The following is a 20,197-nucleotide window of genomic DNA, read 5'->3' on the forward strand; positions in this document are numbered from 1 at the left end:
AGAGACAAGCTTGTGTATTACATCAAATTGTCCTGCAGGTTTTCTCTCCAGCATCTTGTGGTCTTGGGATGCACACACCTACAATGACACCATATTCTTCAATGATTTTTCGCCAATATCGTGTTATTTGTTGTGGCATAATTTTATGCATTTTTATCTCAGAGTAAACTATTAATTTATGGTCCAAGAGGAAATGTTGGCAGTGTGCTAGATAATATTGACCTCCTGTGGTCCAACAAATTTTCTTGTCTGGCACCGGTCAGGTCCCAAAGATGCCGGACAAGAGAGGTTCACCTTGTACGTGCATTTCATCATTATAATTGCTTTTTTGCAAATTTAACTCATTTCATAACTGATTCATCTCAACTAATTCTCTACACAGTTGATCCATGGCATAAGTAACTCCTTGGATAAGTTTCATAAACTAAAAATTAATCATGTCCGGGAACTACTTTCCTGTGGTTCTCGTTATATCCATTGCCCTTAGTCTTTCTCTCTGCTACTTCTCCTAACTATATTACATGCTTACTCCTTTTTCTCCAACCTTTGCATCTCTAATTCATAACTTCTGTCTCCTCTTCCTTACTTTTGATGACATCTGCCCTAACTCCTCTTCAACCCTGCTCTACACATGCTCACGAAGTTCATGTGTATCTGCGTCCTTCTCACTTCCCTCCTCCTGCTCTTTCTGGAATGCGGACTCCCTAATTTTTTTTCTGCACTTGATGCTCTCCTGCGCTTTCTGTCATCTTGTCCTCAGTGAAATCTGTATACATTTTCAAAGAAATACAGAAGAGGTATTGGGCTCCCACCCCCATCTGCAGCTTCTAACCACTCTTCTTTGAACAGTATTCCATCTGACTGTTCTGTTTTCCCCTCATTGTTTGTCAGCTACCATTCACCTCCATTTTTCTCTTTGATTTTGACTCCTTACTCTGACCACTTGATTAGTGATTTCAGCTACTACGTTAAACCATTTTTGAGATTGTAGGCTTCCTCCTCCTCTCCCTCAGTTCTGCTTTTGATACACAGTGAGTTATCAGCTCTGCCAGTCACTCAATTTTATCATTTAAATACTACTTCCTCTCTTCTTATGATTGTCAGCAAGGACATGAGTAGTAATGGTTAAAAATAAAACTGAAACCCTGAAGAAGAGGGAACTAGACAAGCCAGTTAGTTCACTGGCTTACAAATAACCTCGGCATTAACAGGAGTAGAACAGAGGGAGGCAAACTCAGTGGACTATGAAATAGAGAACACTCTCCTGCCACAGGATTCTAGGTCCCTTTTTCTTTCAGGTTTTTCTTTAAAATAACACATGTCCAACACATCACTCATATTCTTTTCCCTGATTCAGGGCCTGTATACTCCCTGCAGGATTACTATCCTATCAGTCTGGGAGTCAACGTATGCATCTGTGCTCCATTCTGCTTCTTGATCTGCCAATTGCAGTTCTGCAGGAGACAGGTTATCAATCTGAGGCATATATAAACAGAGGTCTTTATAAAGTTGTGTGAAATGTTTCAGTTGCATAGTAAATTGACCCAAAAAATGAGTTTGCGGATGATACGCTATGGCTGTCTCTACACGGGCACAAATCTTCGAAATAGCCATATTTCGAAGATTACTAATGAGGTGCTGAATTGAATATTCAGCACCTCATTAGCATTAGGAGGCTTCTGGCTGCGGCGCTTCAAAAGCACCACTTTCGAAAGCGCACGGCTTGACGCAGCTATGCGGGGGTCCTTTTCGAAAGGACCCGCACCTTTCGAAATCCTCTTATTCCGATCAGTGAGAGGGATAAGGGGATTTCGAAAGGTGTGGGGTCCTTTCGAAAAGGACCCTCGTGTAGCTGCACCGAGCTGTGCGCTTTCGAAAGCGGGGCTTTCACAGCGCCATGGCCGGAAGCGTCCTAATGCTAATAAGGTGCTGAATATTCAATTCAGTGCCTCATTAGTAATCTTCGAAATGGCCATTAGCATGGCTATTTCGGAGATCTGTGCCCGTGTAGACACACCCTATTTGTTGATCCAGGTTAAATTTGGCAAATAGTGTCAAATGAATTTAAAAAAAATTGAAGTAGAAAAAAAATTGTTTGGAATTTTATCAGGGTTTCTTTTTAAAAAGATAAATGCCTGAAAGTCTAAAATGAAATGCCAGAAAATTTGGGAGGCAGCCAGAAAGACACAGGTAAAGCTTGGGCAGCTCCTCCTTAAAGGCCAGTTATCCTGTGACAGAGTTTCATTTGGCAGGTCTTGCTCCATGTTCTTACCTGTGAGAAGAACACAAATTTACTTCTTGACTCTTCAGTCCCCTGCTATCCAATCCCATGTGTTGACTAGTGTTTCTAACATCTCTTGGATCACTTGCCATTAAAGTTAGCATGGTTGGAACTGTCATTAGGATTTCATGAGGCTCTTGTTAACACCTGTGCACGCATCTGCAGTCATTGATGGTCTGTAAGATAAAAATTATGTTCAATATCATATTTAAATCAGTAATGTAGTATAAGTTGCAGTTAGCATGATAAAGAGAACTTGGATAAGCATTACTAAAGAATGGTGAGGTGGACGGGAAGCAGTAATTCTTATATGGTTGTTAGTGTACGACTGAACTAAACAATTAAGAGTGACAAAATTAAAGTATAATGCTTGAGTTCATCTACAACTATTGCTTAGATTACATTTGGACAGTTTTCCACATGACAAAGGATCTCTGTCAAATACAAAAATTAGCAAATTGACTTGCAAATAAGAACAAAATATGCCTGTTTGTAATTTGTCCTGGTAACTCACTAATGTTCAGCATGAACATGTGTTTAGTACAGTGATTTATATAAGGTTAAAACATGCAGGTTCAGTTTCAAGCAATTTATCATTGATAAATAACTAATAGTTGGGATAATATATTTGAATGTGAAGCAACAACAGTTTTGTCGTTAAACAACAGTATATATTTTATTGGAGGAATGTAAAAGACTATCAAAGCGATGCCATTACATTTGTCAGTTAAATTATTTTATGAATATATTTTCATTCTGTTAGCGAGAAAAAATAATGCAGTTCTCTTCTGGTGAAGTGCATTATTGCCTCTTCTTTACTTCATTTTGGCAATTTTAAAAAAGCAAACCAAAATTTTCTGTGTGTTTGTCTGTTTTGCAAGTAAACATTTTAAAGGTAATTAAATGACTTTGTAAAAAATGTCTAATTTTAATTTTTTTATTGAAAATTTAAGGGAATTTTTTTTAGAAACAATGTAGCTGTCTGCATACGGTTGATTGTATTGCATTAAGAATGTTAGTGTTCCAATGTTCTTTCCCTGTGGAAATAAACTGCTTCACTTTGGGTTTTGATGGAAACGAAATTATGACTGTGTGACACTGGAATAGTATATGTATATATATGGAGATATACATCTCATAGAGCTGGAAAGGACCTTGGGAGGTCAGTCTGCTGCCTTCTTGGCAGGACCAAGCACCATCTCTTTTTTTTTTTTTTTTTTTAAATATATATATTTAAATCTATTTTGCCCCAGATCCCCAAATGGCACCCTCAGGGACTGAGCTCCCAACCCTGGGTTTAGCAGGCTAATGCTCAAACCACTGAGCTATCCAGGGCCTCGTTTGTAGTGAAAACCCTGAAGAAGGAGGAACAAATTTTCTTTAGCATTCATACAAATCTGAAAATAGCCAATAAATTACAGAAGTAGTTATAAATTCAGTCATTTTGTTCTCTGAGGCTGTTTCTACATGGTAATACACGGCCCAAAATATGCTAATGAGGCACAGATGCAAATTCCCCATACCTTATTAGCATACAGTCACATGATTTGGAGTCCGGAAGACCGGTCTTCCAGACTCCAAAACTCCATTTAGAAGCACAGCCCCAGGGGGGGGTCTTCTGGAAGGAAGTCCTTCTTCCGGAGGCCCCTTCCCAAAAATTTTCAGGAAGAACAGTCTTCCGGACTCTAATTCTCGTGACCATATGCTAATGAGGCATGGAGAATATGCATCCATGCCTCATTAGCATATTTTGGGCTGTGTATTACCATGCCACTTTTGAAGAAAGTGGCCTGTGTAGAAGCAGTCTGAGTGGGGGTGAATGGGAGAACAGGAATGGGGTTCTATTACTTTTTCTTTAAATCCTTGAAACTGCTCTGCAATAGGGTGTTCTGAAGGCATTTGTTTGATTAAAAAAGATGATTTGTCCCTGGTGCTTAACGTGCTTACCTTTTACATTCTGGCAGTGGGACTTCTCTCTGTGCGTAATGTAAGTATGCATATGAGTCTCTGCTGGATTGGGGCCTAAATGCTATCATGTTCGCAGCATAGCGACTGAGATATTTTAGTAATGGATATGGAGATTAAAAATGAAATTGTAAATCTTTTAAAAGTTTTATATAAATCTACCCATTCAGACCATATGCCTAAAAATTGATTGAGATATATGGTAAAAAGCCAAACATATGAAAAATAATGGAAAGTAAACCAAGCAAACAGTACCAGTTACATGCTATACCTGGTTACCTGTCAGGTTTCCTCCATTTTCCAACCATGTTCTCTTCATCTTTTTTTGTATGGGGTAAACCCTAGCTGAGTCTTTCAGTTCACTGATCTTTCCTTCATTAGAAAAAATGCAATGTCATATAAATATAAATAATTGTAAAGGGAAAGAATAAAGATGAAAAAGGTGAGCGGGATAGAAGTGACTTTGTGCAGTTTTGGAAAGATTATATACATTAAAATACAGGAGTGCTGGACACTTCTGATAGTCGATAGTAGATACTGAGAGCCTTGAACCACACTGTAAAGCCTGTATATGATGGAAACCGCTTCAAGCCAGGGGGTTCAGTGCACCTCCTCCTTACCCCAAGTTCTATCCCCTATGTCAGGGATTGGCAACCTGCAGCTCTGGAGCCGCATGCAACTCTTTAAGGAGCCACTTGCAGCTCCAAGCACTGTCGCTGCAGACTTTCATTTGTGGCCCTGGAGGCTGCTGTACTTAAACAATGCCTGCAGTTAAAATGGAATTTAGTTTTGTGTGGGTTTTTTTGGTTTAAGCTGCAGCAGCCTCCAGAGCCTCTGGGGCAGTCAGCTGTGGTGGTGGGAAGCTGGCAGGGCAGGGAGCCCCAGAAGAGGGAGCTGGCAGGGTAGGGAGCTGCCTGCATGCTCCATATGGGGGAAGTCAGCCTGCAGGAGTGCTGGGAGGAGGGGTAGTCAATCCTGCCCAAGCCGGAGCTACGCTGAGAAGAAGGCAGCAGGGGGGAGCCGCAGCAGCATGTGGAGCTCATCAGCTGGGGCAGGTAAATCCTGGGGAAGGGGGTGGGTTTCAGGCTCAGAGGGGTTAAACTTGTGGGTTTGGGGGTGAGTTTAAGGGTTGAGGTGGTTAAAGCCTGGAGATTGGGGGTAACAACTTTCTAACTGGTACAAATCATCAAGTGTGCACTGTTCTTAAAATAGGGGTAACAAAAAGTGCTATTTAAGATTATTTAGGATGTCTCGTATTCACATGCATAGGGGCTCTAGTATTGATTTTATAACTGAATTTTAAAAAATGGCTCTTTTCACTATTTCAGTTGCGGACCACTGCCCTATGTCAAACCATTTAATTACATTACGTTTAGACTGTATTATATACATGATTTCTTTCACTATTCACTGGTTTAAAAAAAATAACAAAAAACAAAGTTAAGATTACCTAATGGTGTATCAGCTTCTGAAAACCAGGAAATGAAGATTTAAGGTACATGCCTATCCCTCTTTACTTTCTGAAGCTGGTAATAGCCTCTAGGGATTATCTGCATGCATATCAGATGCATTCACTGTATTATATGTAGCTGTACTGAATAAATGAGGGATTAGTTGTGGTAATTTGGCAGAGCTGTGATTGTGGTATGAGGTAATCCAAGAGGGCTGTGCCCTTGTGTGTCTGGGGGGCGGGGAGGCTGGCTTGTGGGAGTTGCATCAGTGGTGGGGCACAGAAGCCATTTTACCATGGGGATTATCAGCAGTAAGGAGGTTGTTTAAGTCTGGTCTGCAGTACTAGAAGAAAGGAGAGTGAACGTATAGCATTGGGTGTATAATGATGAAAGTCTTGCAGATGTGGTCTTTTTCTGTGGATTAGATCAAGTGTTTGAGTTTTGGGTAGGTATAGGTAGCTCCAATAGGATATAGTGAACTGGCAGTATGTAAAGGCATTCATTATGAACGTTCAGATACATCATTCACAAGGCTGTACACCTTAATTCTGTATGTCTTTGTTTTAAGAAGTTCACGTTTTACAGAATTTGACATTCTGAAAGGGCACAGGATATCATTGTGCAGCCTTAAGTCTGCATGAATGACTTTTTTTTTTTTTAAATCATGAAAAGAAGTGGTATAGCTAGGAGTTAGTGTTTATTTAGGCCAGGGGTCAGCAACCCTCAGTACAGGTGCCAAGAGTGGCACAAGGGTGGCACTTTTTTTCATTGTCACAGGATGTGGGAGTTCAGCCCTGTTCCCATCCCCCACTGCAGCTGGGAGCATGCTCAAAGCCATGCTGCCATTGGATTAGTGAAAGACCAGCTAATGCTACCAACCACCACCTAAACAATAAAGCTCTGCATCTTTATTTATTAAGTTGATGTAAGTATGACTATTAGTGGTTTTAAAAAGTATCATTAACACTTGAACTGTACATAGAGGTTAGAAGGTCACATTTCAGCACTCCTCCCTGGAAAGGTTGCTGACCCTTAATTTAGGCAGGTTGTATTTATCAAGCAGTTTTGCGGTTGAGATGCTACTGTGGCACATAATTATAATATTCAGCTGCTAGTACCTTTCAGCAGTAGTTTTCAAAGCATTTAACTAAGGAGGAGAATGTCATCCTCAGTATACTGGTAGGCAAAATAAGGCACAGATTAGTGAAATCAAGTGAAGTCACAAGAGCAGTCAGTAGCAGAGCTGGAATAGATACCAGATTTTCTAAATTGTAGTCTCCTGTTCTTTCTGCTTATGCCATGAGGTTGTTCTGAGAGTTCTCAATGCTCCTTCCCACCTGATATACTTTGTTACCTTAAAATAGGGACAGTGATCATGTTTTGGAATGTTTGGATTTGCTTACAGGGCCATCAAGAGAAATCTCGCTCCATGTAGGTTCCCAAATCTTGAGTTTTATTTCATGATGGCTACCACTTGAAAGAAGACCCACCTGACAAAGCAATATCCACCTTCTTCACCATCCTCCAAAATGTACTCTCCCTCTCAGGGAAAGGGGGTCAGTCCTGCCCTGGAAGCCGAGAGCCTCCTGATCCTACATGGGGGTAGGAAGAAGAGTTCAGTAGTCTGCAAAGTAGGGTCTTACAGAATACATCTGATGAGATGGGGATCCAAGAGTCAGAGCCAATGAGGAGTAGGGAAAAAGAGCTTAAGAACTTTCTTATTAACTACAGGGCCTCCCAGATGTTGCATGAAAGAGCAAGAGGAAAACTGAAATGTCAAAAGTTAGGAAATGCAAATGTTCCATATATCAATAACTTTCTTTCAATGTATTAAGTAGATAATTACCTAGTTTTAATTTAAAAACCAACAAATACAAGTATGTGGAATGATGCTAAGTCATCCGCAAAGTTGGATCACAGTACAGATTTTGAACACCTAAGTTAATGGAACAAAACAAAATATCAGTCGTGTAGCACTTTAAAGACTAACAAAATAATTATTTAAGAATAGCAATTATTTTATTAGTCTTTAAAGTGCTACATAGCTGCTGGTTTGTTTTGTTGGAATACAGACTAACACGGCTACCTGTCTGTTACTAAGTTAATGGAGTAACTGATCTAAGTAGGAGGCTGTTACTCTGTTTGTAGACCAACCATTACGGGTGGGAGAGATGTGGGCTTTGCCAGCAGGTACTGTAATTAATTTTGTAGATATCAGAGAAATATTGAGACACTGGAATATTTTCTTCCCAAGTTTTGGGTAGGAGTATGCCCTAGGGGCTAAAGGTGCATCTTTATACATCCAGCTTGTCCCTAGGAAACCCCATATCCTATCCTCTTTACTCAAACCTTTTTCAGCTATGAACCTCTTTCTTTTCAAAGCTTGTCTGTCTCCTTTCTAGTCAATTTCCTCTAGCTTGTATATTTCACACTTGTCCCCTTCCACCCCTTGCAAACTGCACAAATTGGTGCCTCCTCAGTTTCCTAACTTGTCAGCACCCTCTGCCCTTCAACACTCTTTATTCCAGTGAGGCCTCTTTCTGGGCACGAACAGGGTCACTGTTGATGTTGCAGGAGCATCTGTATGGCCTCAGTTGTGTTAGGAAGAGCAACTGCAGAAAGAGTTCTTCTGCAGTACGGTAGCCCAGCACTGAAGGAGGTCTAATGCAGAAGTAATCGTCAAAGAACATTGTCAAAGTAATTGTCAAAATGTTTCAAGACTCTTCTGAATATTTGAAAATTGCTCTTTTTCAACACCCAAAGGCACAACCCTGATAATAGGGTGACCCCTTTTCCCATGACCAAATATCAGGTCTCTGCTCCGAATGGAAACTGTTTGTACAATTTTAATGACAAATAGGGCTTATTTTTCTCTAATCTTGTTGGAAATAGCTAAATGATTTTTGCAACAAATTAAACTGAGACAGATATCAACATGGGTAATTTCCGTTCATAAAGCGGAAATTTACAAAATATACACTACTGAAAGCCAGTTTTTAGTATGGAAAAGATTAGAAAAAACCTTAACTGTCACTATTATTATCAGATTAATCTATTCTTAGAGAGAGGGGTAGTATTTTTTTTTATCATCAGAACCTGTCATGAATGATTAGTTGTAAAGGGTTGAACCCAGAAAGGGTGGGTTCTCTGTTGGCAAGCAACTACGTGAGCCAATGGGCGGGGGGCGGGGAGAGAGATACCTTTTGAATTGTAGCAACTACCTGCTGAGGGGTTTTCTTTTGTCTGGCCAGAGGAGAGTGAGGAACTATTTGGGCCACAAGGAGATCTGGGGATGTACATATGTAAATAGAAAGGAAATGTTTAGTCAGATGCAATCAGGTTATTGTCTGTTTTGGGTTTCATCTCAACATTTCAGGCTAGTTGATGTCATGTCACCCTCCTGTTCCTCCTTTTCCTCCCACTCATTATCCTGTAACTTCTTAAACTAAATCCAAGGGACGTAATTCTGTGTGCTTTTATCTACCCTTTTTTTAAAGGTGCTCTGTGACACCTAGCAACCAAGTATGCTTTATCACTTTGTTTGTATTCTTTAATCTTTTGTTAATAAATCACCTTTTTAAGTCAGTTTGATTTCTGTGCCCTAGAGAAGGGTCTATGTACATGCATGCCTCAGACCAAAAGATCAGCCATCAGAATCCTCTCTGTTTTCAAGCCCTCTCCTAAGGGAGGGTTAAGAGCTTGGGGTTACCCCACAGGGAGACATCCCAATTGTGTCTTCCTGGGTTCTAAAGAGGGGTTTTGTCGCTTGGGTGGTGGCAGCTACCTCTCAGAATCAGGGAATCTGACCCTGGGAAGCTTTTAAGCTGAAGTCCATCGAGGGCAAGGTATTTTAAGGTTTCTTGTGGGTCCCCACCTTCTGCCCTCAGAGTCTGAGTGGTGATCAGCCCACACAGAAACAAATGTTCATTTAGTTTCATTACAATCTGCAAGTGTAAAAATAACAGAAGGCAAATACATTTCAATATAGTTTATTAAGCTTATATTTATCATCTTTTCTGTCTATATTATCATCTTTGGTAGATCCCAGTGCTGCTGTTAAACTTGACATTAGCCAATCCTGATTTTACTTGTGGCGTATCACCTGCAAGAGTAATAGCCTTCAGGCTTGTTCAAAGCAGTTTGTGTAGTTTAAGCATCCAGACAGTGTTTTACTGATGAATGCAGAATACTGATTTATTTCTCCTTTTTAGAAGAGAAACCTGACTGCTCCAAGGCCCGCTGTGAAGTCCAGTTTTCTCCTCGCTGTCCAGAAGATTCCATCTTGATTGAAGGTTATGCTCCTCCAGGAGAATGCTGTCCACTTCCAAGCCGCTGTGTGTGCAACCCTGCAGGTTGTCTGAGGAAAGTTTGCCAACCAGGCTATTTGAATATATTGGTTTCTAAAGCATCAGGGAAGCCAGGGGAGTGCTGTGATCTCTACGAATGTAAACCAGGTAAAAAGGTTGCCAATTTTTAAGTTGAAATTTTTCCCATCTCCCGTATCTTAGTTCAATGCATAAAATAATTAATTTCCAGCGAAGACTGCATTGTAAATGGTGTAAAGTCTTTTGAATATCTTATTACAGGCATTATATCAATAACTTGTCCGCTGCATGTCACTGGAACAGCATCCTTTTTAAAAAAATCAAAACTTACTTAAATGTTTCTTTTTGCACTGAGATGAATAAGGGACTGAGGGGGAAAAATGCATAAGAGAATGATATATACTGCCATAGACAGAGCCCTGTGTCCATGCAAAATTTGTATTCATATCCACATTTATGACTATTTGACAGGGCAGGTGATCACAGAGGAAACTATTAGGTGGAGCCAAATACATCAATGTGGGACTGGAGTACTGGGAAATGTCCAAACTGTTGTGATACATAGGTAAAATATATATTCAACATAGGGCAGATACTTTATCTCTTCCTGGCTTACACATGCTGATAAGTGATTGTGTATTTCAGACATAAATTGGATGAGGCCTGTAGTTTGTGGATTTTCAGGGGACCCTACAATAAAAGATTCTGTAAGTTACACTATGGAAATAATACAGTATGCACTGACAATTTATATTACCTGCATAGAGCTGAAATAGCACACAAAATCAATGTGCATGCAGTGAACATTTGACCCCACTTGGTATTGTGCCTGTCATTCATGTCGCCAGATCAGGTGCTACCATTGTGTGGCTCTCCTAACTGTTCTAAATTTACCTCCTCAGCATCATCCTCCATAATTTGGGTACTGCTCAGGAGTTATCTAATGTGGAGTACCCATAGGGCTAATCGCTTGAGGGCAGAGTTACTCAACTTGATGTACAGTAACTGGCATTCTTGTTTTCAGTGTTTTTTCATGCATATTTTAAGTAAGTGTCTGTGCATGCACATGCATGTTAGCTGGAAGATTTTTTCCCATGGAAGCTATCTGTTGGGTTGATCTGGCCACCCCTTGGAGTGTCACTTAAGTGGTGTCTGACTCAGAGCATTCCAGCTGCAGCAGGAGTTAGGCAACTTGCTCTTACAGGGATTGGTATCACCAGTCTAGAGCAGTATTACAGTCACTACATCGCTCCAACCCCACCTTCTCAGTTAGGTTCTGGACTCACCTACTTAGAATGCACGTGAACAATAACTTAAAGAAGAAAAGACTGTTACGTTTTTGTAACTCTTGTTCTTTGAGATGCAGCGTTCCTGCCCATTTCAACACCCACCCTCCTTCCAATCTGTCAGAGTAACCACAAGAAGGAACCAGGGAGTGGAGGGGTTGGCGGGGCCCAGTACTGGGTGCTATTTTGGCACCACTGCAGGGGGCACCAAGGCCAACCCTCTGGATAGCTGTTAGGGAGGAAAAAATCTTCCAGCTAACATGCATGTGCGTGCATAGACACCTACTTGTAATGGACATGAATAACGCATCTCGGAGAAAAACAGTGTCAAAAGGGTATCTGTCTTTTCTTTGAGATGTGTTGTCCCTGTGCATGCTCTGCTATCCATCTTCTTTCCCCTCTGCTTCTGAGTTTTTGCTGTTAGACTTTTGTTGTTGAGACGGAACTAGAATGATTTCGGGCCTGTCTCTATCTGTATAACCTCAGTCCAAAGCCTCAGGCTCAGGACACGGGTCTACTGGCACTGCTGAAGGAAAAATGTCTGGTTAAAGGTTCATGGGCACTCGTGCACTGTACATGGGCAGACCATCTTGAGAAACTCCTGTGGGTTCCTGCTCCCTGAGGGTTTAATAGCAAGGAATCTAGGAGCACTCTGAAGCTGTGGACTAGGTTGACCAGTTGTGTTTGAGTATCTTCAGCTAAAAGAGACTATGCTGTATCTTCAAATTTCTGATTATTTTTCTCCACCAACAAGTGCATCATCTATTTAATTCACCTTTCACTTCAAGCAACTTCTCGATGATCTGATCTTGACAAAGCACTGAAATAACTGGTTCACAGTTGTGGTAATGTGAATGTTAAAGGATGGGTAGAACTGAGCGCCAACTGTATACTACTGATATGTGTGCCTATTATTATGTCTTGCCCCTTGGTTGTTGCATGAGAATGTTGAATAGTACCAAAGAGGGTTGGTACTGGAGAAAATCCATAGGTAAAGAAATGGTGGAAGTGTAGTTTCCAATCATTATTTCTGGATGGGTCTGTCCAGGAAGGATTCAGACCATTTGAGTGTATTCCTTGCAATCTTCCTGAGCTTTGACTTTATGGGCAGTTTAAAATACTGCAGAGAAGTCCTGGGGAGAAGGACATTTTGCTTCCGTTTACTTTGCTAATGGAATGTATAGACATGCAGCAAATTGGTGTAACTATTGAAAGACTTGAAAACAGTCAGAAAGGATCCTCAGAAGTGCTGTATGGGATCCTTGTTTTATGAGCTCCCTGTTAGCCTTGTTCATGAACGTGACTGGATGTAGGAAGATTGTCTTTTGCGAAACTTTCTGTGGTGGAAGCTAGAGATGGCACAACTTGTGAAAACCTGAACCCAGAGTACTGAATTATGGCTAGCTGAAGACAAAGATGTTGAATGCTATTTAGTCAAACAGTCATGTTACCTTGACCATTTTGTCCCACTATTGCTAAACTTATACTCTGATGCTGTATCTAGATTACAGGGATTTGTCGACAGAAGTTTTAGTCAGAAGATCTCTTCAGACAAAACTTCTGTTGACAGTTTGTGGCCAAACTGCCAAGTGGATCGCAGGAGCAATGCACTCTGTCAGAGAGTGACCAGACTGCCTAGCCACGCTTTTGTCAAAACAGCCAACTGGAAGCACAGCAGACAGCTGCCTGGTGTCCTGGAAGCTCTGTCAACAAAGGGTGCCATGCAGCGTACAGACAGGCTTTCTTTTGACAGAGTTGTTATTCCTTGTGGGGGAGTGGGGTACAGCTATCAACAAAAGTTCTACATTCTGTTGACTTACTGGTGACAGAACACCATGGGAATCTGGACGTTCTGCAGGTTTTGTCAGCAAAACAACCATTTTGCTGGCAAAACCTTATAATGTAGACATAGCCTTATTGGATACATTGGAAGGTCCATCCTTCAGTATTGTAGTGGAGGAAATAAACATGATTCATTAAATACCTAACATGTTTAATTTGAGAGGTGAAAACTCAGCTTTTCAAAAATTTTAATGTTAAAGAAATGTTTTTAAAAATCTAACCAGTATCTTACTTGTCTGCATTGACAAGTGATATACACACTTAGAGGTGAATTGTAATTTTAAAAGTTAATCCTGTAATTCTGTAAATAGATTAATAGAATTTTCCATTTAATTTCAGAACTGGTCATATTTAAAAGATTTGTGTAGTTTGTTTAACTCCATACTGTTGTTAATTCTATACATTTGTCGATTTAAATTCTGCTTGTATGTTGTTGGTTGCTGTGTTGGTTGTTTATCATGGCTTAAAGCTTCCACTTCCATTTTCCTTCTCACATAAATGTGGATAGTCATGTGTAGTGTGCAAGTATAATGGTTTAAGCACGGTATTAAAGGGCAAGCATGCCTGAATTGTTCTGCTGATGCTAGATGTGACTTGGGGCAAGTCACTTGCTCCTGTTCAAAAACAAAACAAAACAAAAACTTTGAAGTGTCCATCAAATTTGATTACTGCAATTTCTAGGTGTCCTTGAAATGCTCAGGGTAGTGGGGTTTTGGTTTTTGTTTTCTGAGGCAGTGCTTTCAGCTCCTTCAAGTCAATTGGAGCTGGTAGTGCTGAACATTTCTGAAGGTCATGCCCTAGGGAATGGAAAAATGAAGCTTCCAAAATTTAGAATTTAATGTCATTGTCTATTTTCTTGTAATTGATAAAGGCGTTATGAATAATGAATTATCACACAATTATAAGCAGCTACTTCAAGTGATACCAATTGAATTTTATCAAGTGTTGCTTATTTATTTTGTGTAATTGCCAGTACTGTAAAATTGTACTCACCTTATATGAGTATTTTATAAATGGCAACTAAATTTCATTGAGCTTTTCATTACCATACTGTTGGTAAGGAAGAGCAAATAGTTTTTTGTCTAGACTGTTAATTTTCATGACTCCTTTTTTAGGCTTCAGTAAAATCTATGTAGACATAGTATATATTTAGGTTTAACTAAGCAAAAGCAGGCTTCAAGTTTTTGGCTGTAAATTATAGAGCCCACCACATTTTCATTCTAAATCTTCCTTCGTCAGTCGTTTGACACTCTGTAAAAAGTAACCCTTTTTATTTGTTTGTCCTAGGGAGTTCAGCTGCCTATTACTGCTGCTTTTCCCATCTGTCATGTTCAAGTCCCTGAACATTAAAGCCTGATGGAACATGCATTAAAATACAACTGATGATGCACATCAGGTTATTCCAGGCATACATTTATTCTATTTTTGCCCTCTATAAATCCCAAATGTCTTAATTTTTAATGCACAGGCATCATTTAAAAATAGGTTTATTAGATTGGTATCTTAATAGTTTTAGGAGCTTTTTTAAAGTGTTTTAAATATACTTTTATACTCCCAAAATGCCATGAATTTGCTTTTTCATCTTCAGTATTTCTAATACCCTATCATGTCACACATGTTCATGTAAGGATTACTCTCCTTTGTAGGAATTTTCAAACTTGAATTTAAGACTTCTCTGGGTAGTTTTATTAATTTCTATTTGACTAATATTTGTGCAATCAGTTATTGACCCTGGAAATGCAACAGAAGTCAGACTTAGTGTTGTTATCTTTTAGTATTATCGGCAGAATATTAATTTATCATCTAGATAAAAAGAATGAGTAAGTTAGCTGTTTGTCATAGTGTCTTTCACACAAGACTTTCTGTAGCAAGAGTAAAATAAAGTTTAAATTTTCTCCCCGCTCCCTTTCAGTTTTCAGTGTGGATTGCAGCACAGTGGAATGCCCTCCTGTTCAACAAGTTGTTTGTCCACTGGATAGCTACGAAACCCAGGTCAGGCTGACAGCTGATGGCTGCTGTACTCTTCCCACAAGGTTTGTGTCTGGCTTTGGTTTGTTAAACATTTCTGTTGATGTTTCACTTCATTAAGTGTGTGACCCAAAATTTGCAACATTCTAAGAGTAGGGCAATACTGCGGTTACTGTAGGTACCAAAAACAGGGAGTGTTTAGTTCAATGGCCACTATGCCCATGTATCTTACTTATGCCAGTTAGGGGAAACCATTTAAAAAGTTGAATAATCACTTTTATGATATTGCTAACATCCAATAATTTTTATCAGAATTTGGCTGGCAAAGGACTAATCATTTTGTGAAACAGGGAAAAATTTGCTGATCAGATGGGGAAGTACTATTCTTGGGCCACCCCTATATGTGCTGTGAAAAATTAATCCAACCCTGTTAACGAATGAAAATTAGACATGTACTGAATTACACACGTAGTGTTAACTATGGGCTATGTCTGCACTAGAGAGTTTTGTTGACAAAACTCACAAAATGTCTACACACAAAACTCGGCCCTTCCACTGACAGCAATGACACAAAAGCCATGTAGATTCTCTGGGAGCCCTCCATTGATAGACAGGGTTTCTGGTTCACTGGGCAGTCCTGTTTGCTGAGCTCCTGGTTGGCCATTCCATCACGAGAGCAGCTGAGCAGGCTATCGACAGAGAGGATTGCTCTTTTCATCTGCTTTTGTGAGTGGACGTGATCTGACAACGGAAGTTGTGCCAGAAGATCTCTTCCAACAGTAACTTCTGTCAACAGATCATTGCAGCTCAGGTGTAGCCATGCAGCCCCATAGTCAGATGGGTAAAAGTAGACAGGCTATATGGAGTTGAGACAGCAGAGGTTTTTTTCTTTCAAAATGGTAAAATATGAGGTTCAATTACCTTTTTAGGATTTTTCTTTCACAACAGTTCATATTAAAATGTTACGTATCATTTTTTGAATTATGTCCTATGACACTGTGTGCAGCAAGGTACATTCATTAAAATACCAATACACAAATACCAGAAGAGTGGGATTCCAAATGCACTCACCAATTTTCTGCCAAAAATGCCAGTGTCATATTTTCTTAAAATACAAAACACAAAGCAGGAAAATCCTCCCCCTAAGCATCAGGCTGTTTCAATATCAAGCCAAGTTCAACCAAGTCCTCTCATATGTAGTGAACTGACATATGCCCATCCATCTTCAGGGATAGTAAATAAAATTAAATACTCTTATTTGGGGGTGATAAATATTAATTTACAAAACTTTGGCACCAAAATTTCTACAAAAACCACTCCTTACAAAAAAAAATTGCGTTAAGGGAACTTCTAAGATTACAAAGTGAACCACTCAGAAGTTAGGAAATACTGGATTTAAGGTTATACAAGCAAGCATAACTCTTACCCTTGGGTACACGTATTGTGACCCATACTTTAGTTATGTAATCATGTTGTATTCTTTCCATGGGACATAACCCACGCTCATTATTCAGTGAATGAGAAAAAGGTGTAATTTTTTAAGAAAAAAATTTAACGAACTTGAGAAAACAGAAATGAAAATGAAGGCTGCATATTGCTAAGTTTAACTAAAATTTATTTTATGGCAAACTTATTAATTAAGTCAAGCATCATGATGATTGATGATGCACAGACTAGGGCACATCAACTCGAAAGGTAACCGGACTTTGTGAGTACAACAAATGTATGTCCACTTCTATGCTGATCAAGATATCTTTCAAGATGTAGGTGTCACAGCATTTGCTGTAACTCATCCAGAGTACTAAATGCCACAGCAAAAATGATGCAGGTAAAACCAGACAATTGCTGTGCGATTGTATGAACTCAGAAGGAAAATGATAAAAGATAAACACGTTACTTGTGAAGTGAAAGCTTTTCAGAAAGTGACCACTGTATCTTATCTGTCAGTACTCATCTGCAAAGGAAACTTGCTAGACAATAAAAATCATGGATTGATTAGACATTAGATTTATGACTTGTTATAACAATCTTTTCCCCCCACAGCAGCCTTTCTCTACTCACCCTTCTCCCTTTTTCCCCTATGACAGAAAAATGCTAACTGGCTACTTCTCCTTGAATGGTCCCTTGTAATGTATGTTGACTACTTATGCTAAACAATGTATTCTACCTTGTATTTAACTGTGATACTCTGAGTACATTTCCCAGAATTGAAGAAGAGCGGTGTAAGCTTTAAATCTTGTCTTTCACCAACAGATATTGATACAGTAAAAGACACAGCATCTCCCATCTTGTTTAGCAACTTGCTATGCAGTTATTTTTCAACATCTTATCTTGGGCGCCAGGGAATTGTACAAGAACCTCTGTGAAGGGAGGAGTGCCCCTGCTGCTCCACATCTGAGAAAGGGCAAGATTTGACCCCCTTATAAATCAGCCAACTCATGGCCACTTGAGATGGGCTGCTGTTTGTCACTTTGCCCATGTTTGCTAAGACAGTTTTGCTAGATAACCAACACCAGACAAGTAAAGTGAAGTCATTTTTATAAGAACACTATGCTGAAAATTTTTATACTGCCTGTATAATCAAGTTGTCAGTAATGAATTTTTTCATCACTTATATGTAAAAAGTTAGGAAGCAATGAGGACCTGTTTAGTGAAACACCTGTGGAAGTTTTTCAGAGGGCGGCCCAGTCCCCAAACTTTTCCAGTCCTTTGGACTAATACTTCAGCTACAGCATGCCAAAGGCAGCTAGGATGAGATGCTATTAAGGAAGTACAGGGTGAAACTTTCTTGTCTGGCAACATCCATGGTCTGGTATGATTTTAGTTAGCTAGATGTCCATTTATCATGTGTGTGGCCAAGGTTCCTGTGGTCCCATAAAGATGGTTTACAGCCACCAGTCCTGACTCTTGGTGTTCTGTGCTGTTACTTAGCTCTAATTTACCCCTAAATGTATTCTAAGAGCCCAGTAAGCAGTGAAGGTGTTGGTAATGCTGCTAGACCAGGGGTCTGCAACTGAAATAGTGAGAAGAGCCATTTTTCCAAATTTAGTTATAAAATCAATGCTTCAAGAGCCAGAATACATGTGAATATGAGACAGTCCTTAATAAATAACATTGAACTGTACTTTTGTCACCCCTTTTTGAAGAACAGCCAACACACAATGATTTGTCTCCATTAGAAATTTAAGTTCCCCCCCATTCCCAGGTTTAACCCCTCTCAGCCCCAAACTGCCCCCCCCATTCCCAGGTTTAACCCCTCTCAGCCCCAAATTACCATCCTAACAGGTTTAATCCCTTCAGCCCCAAACCACCCCCATCCCCAGATTTAAGCCCTCTCAGCCCCGAACTGCCTTCCCAACCCCAGGTTTAAACATGCTCATGATCAGTTTCTTAATTAGGCAACTGTTTTTGTCAATTTTTATCAGTTTTTAAAAGATGGTAATATTTTATTGAAAGTAATTTATTTTTTTCATGGTTTGAAACTAATACAATCATTCGTTCTATATCATATACTCCCCTCCCACAAGAATGTACATTTTAATCATCAGTTAATAACTGCTAGGTGACAATACAGTAAACCCTCAAAATGCGTGATTTAGAGTTGCGCTTAATGCGAGTTAAGCACAACTCAAAATCCTGCTACCCCCTGGGACTGGCTCAACACCCCCTGTGGCCTTGGCTCAGCCCCCCTGCAGCCTCCCTCATGGCTCCAGCTCACCTCCCCACCATGTGGGGCAGCTCCTCCTGGCTGCACCAAACCCTGGGAAGTGGCAGTTGCGGGCACTCCTGGCCCTGGTTCAAACCCTCTGCACGTGGCTCCACTTCAACCCCTCCCCAGCACTAGTTCAACTCCACCCACCCATGCACGGCTCCAGTTCAACCCCCCCTGCAGCCCTAACCTGCCCCAGCCCACCACCAGGCTTAACCCTCCCCAACTGCCCCCCTCATGCTATGATTTACCGTTCGAAAAGGAGCTCCAGGTGTGCTCCTGCTGCTTCCCCGGCTGCAGAACGTGTGTTCGACAGGGGAAAAAAGCCACCCCGACTTACGCAAAATTTGGGTTATACATGGGTATGTGGGACCCTAACCCTCACGTAAATAGATGTTTTGAGATGTGTGCCATCTCTTCTCTTGTACTTAGAATCTTTTGGCATTTAACTCATTATATGTTGTTGCAAAGTAACTAAATGAAGAGTGTGTCTTTACCTTGCTGACATACAGCATAAACTGGCAATGGTTAACAACAGTCTTTATTTCGGCTTTCAGATATGTCCCTGAGAAAAGTAGTGAATGATAGACAAACGTCTGAATACGGAATGTAAACCTTGTGCATAATATGATATTAATTTACAGTGAGAAACTGCAGACAGTCATAGTAGTCAACTGTGATATGAATCACCGTCAGTACTGAAATGGAAAGTAACCTTAGTTTTTCTGTTTTGGAATGAAATACCCAATGTGGGTCTCTAGACACTGCTTAAATAAAATAACTAATGAAGTATGTTGCGCTTTGTGAGAGACTTCTAAGGACTGTCTCTTCTCTGAAGATCCTGTTGAATAAGCATACATTTTTAAAGAAAAAATATACAGGGAACACATTCTCACATTATTGCTATAACTTGATGTTTTCATTAGCAAGATAAGTGAAGACATTGATAAATAGACATGTGGGGGCAGGTTGCAGAACATCTAGTGAATGCATCTTTATCTCCCTGTAGTGAGTCAGTATGGCCTCCTGCAGACTCAGAGGCAGAGGAGGCTGCGCAGAGGCCCTGGTGGGCGGGTCCAGGGCCAGAATACCAGAGGCCTGCCCCTCAGAGGGCGGGGCCCAGGGCTAGAAGAGCCAAGGGCAGGGCTCAGGACCCATTAAAGCCTGGGCCTCTGGGCAGGGAGGACGCGCCTGCACGAGCTCCCCGGCGCCAAGGGCAGAGGACCTGTCGCCGCCCAGCCAGGCCGGAGGAGCAAGCCCCCAGCGGCTCCGAACAACCCCGGATCCAGATGCCCCAGGGGGACTACCCGGACTTCCCAGACCTGCCAGGACCTTCACGCCAGTGGAGACCACCCGCCTTGGAAGAAGCC

General features: G+C 40.6%; 1 protein-coding gene across 2 annotated transcripts in view; it reads left to right on the forward strand.

Moving 5' to 3' along the window:
• CRIM1 (cysteine rich transmembrane BMP regulator 1) overlaps positions 1–20,197 on the forward strand; it is a 315,027-nt gene that overhangs the window by 130,657 nt on the left and 164,173 nt on the right. For both annotated transcript variants that reach the window (XM_074989676.1, XM_074989675.1), the window contains exons 3-4: positions 9,909–10,151; positions 15,063–15,183. In XM_074989676.1, the coding sequence (XP_074845777.1) occupies positions 9,909–10,151; positions 15,063–15,183 (364 nt within the window). The remainder of the gene's footprint in view (positions 1–9,908; positions 10,152–15,062; positions 15,184–20,197) is intronic.

This window comes from Carettochelys insculpta, chromosome 3 (assembly GCF_033958435.1).
Source record: "Carettochelys insculpta isolate YL-2023 chromosome 3, ASM3395843v1, whole genome shotgun sequence".
NCBI classification, from domain to species: Eukaryota; Metazoa; Chordata; order Testudines; family Carettochelyidae; genus Carettochelys; species Carettochelys insculpta.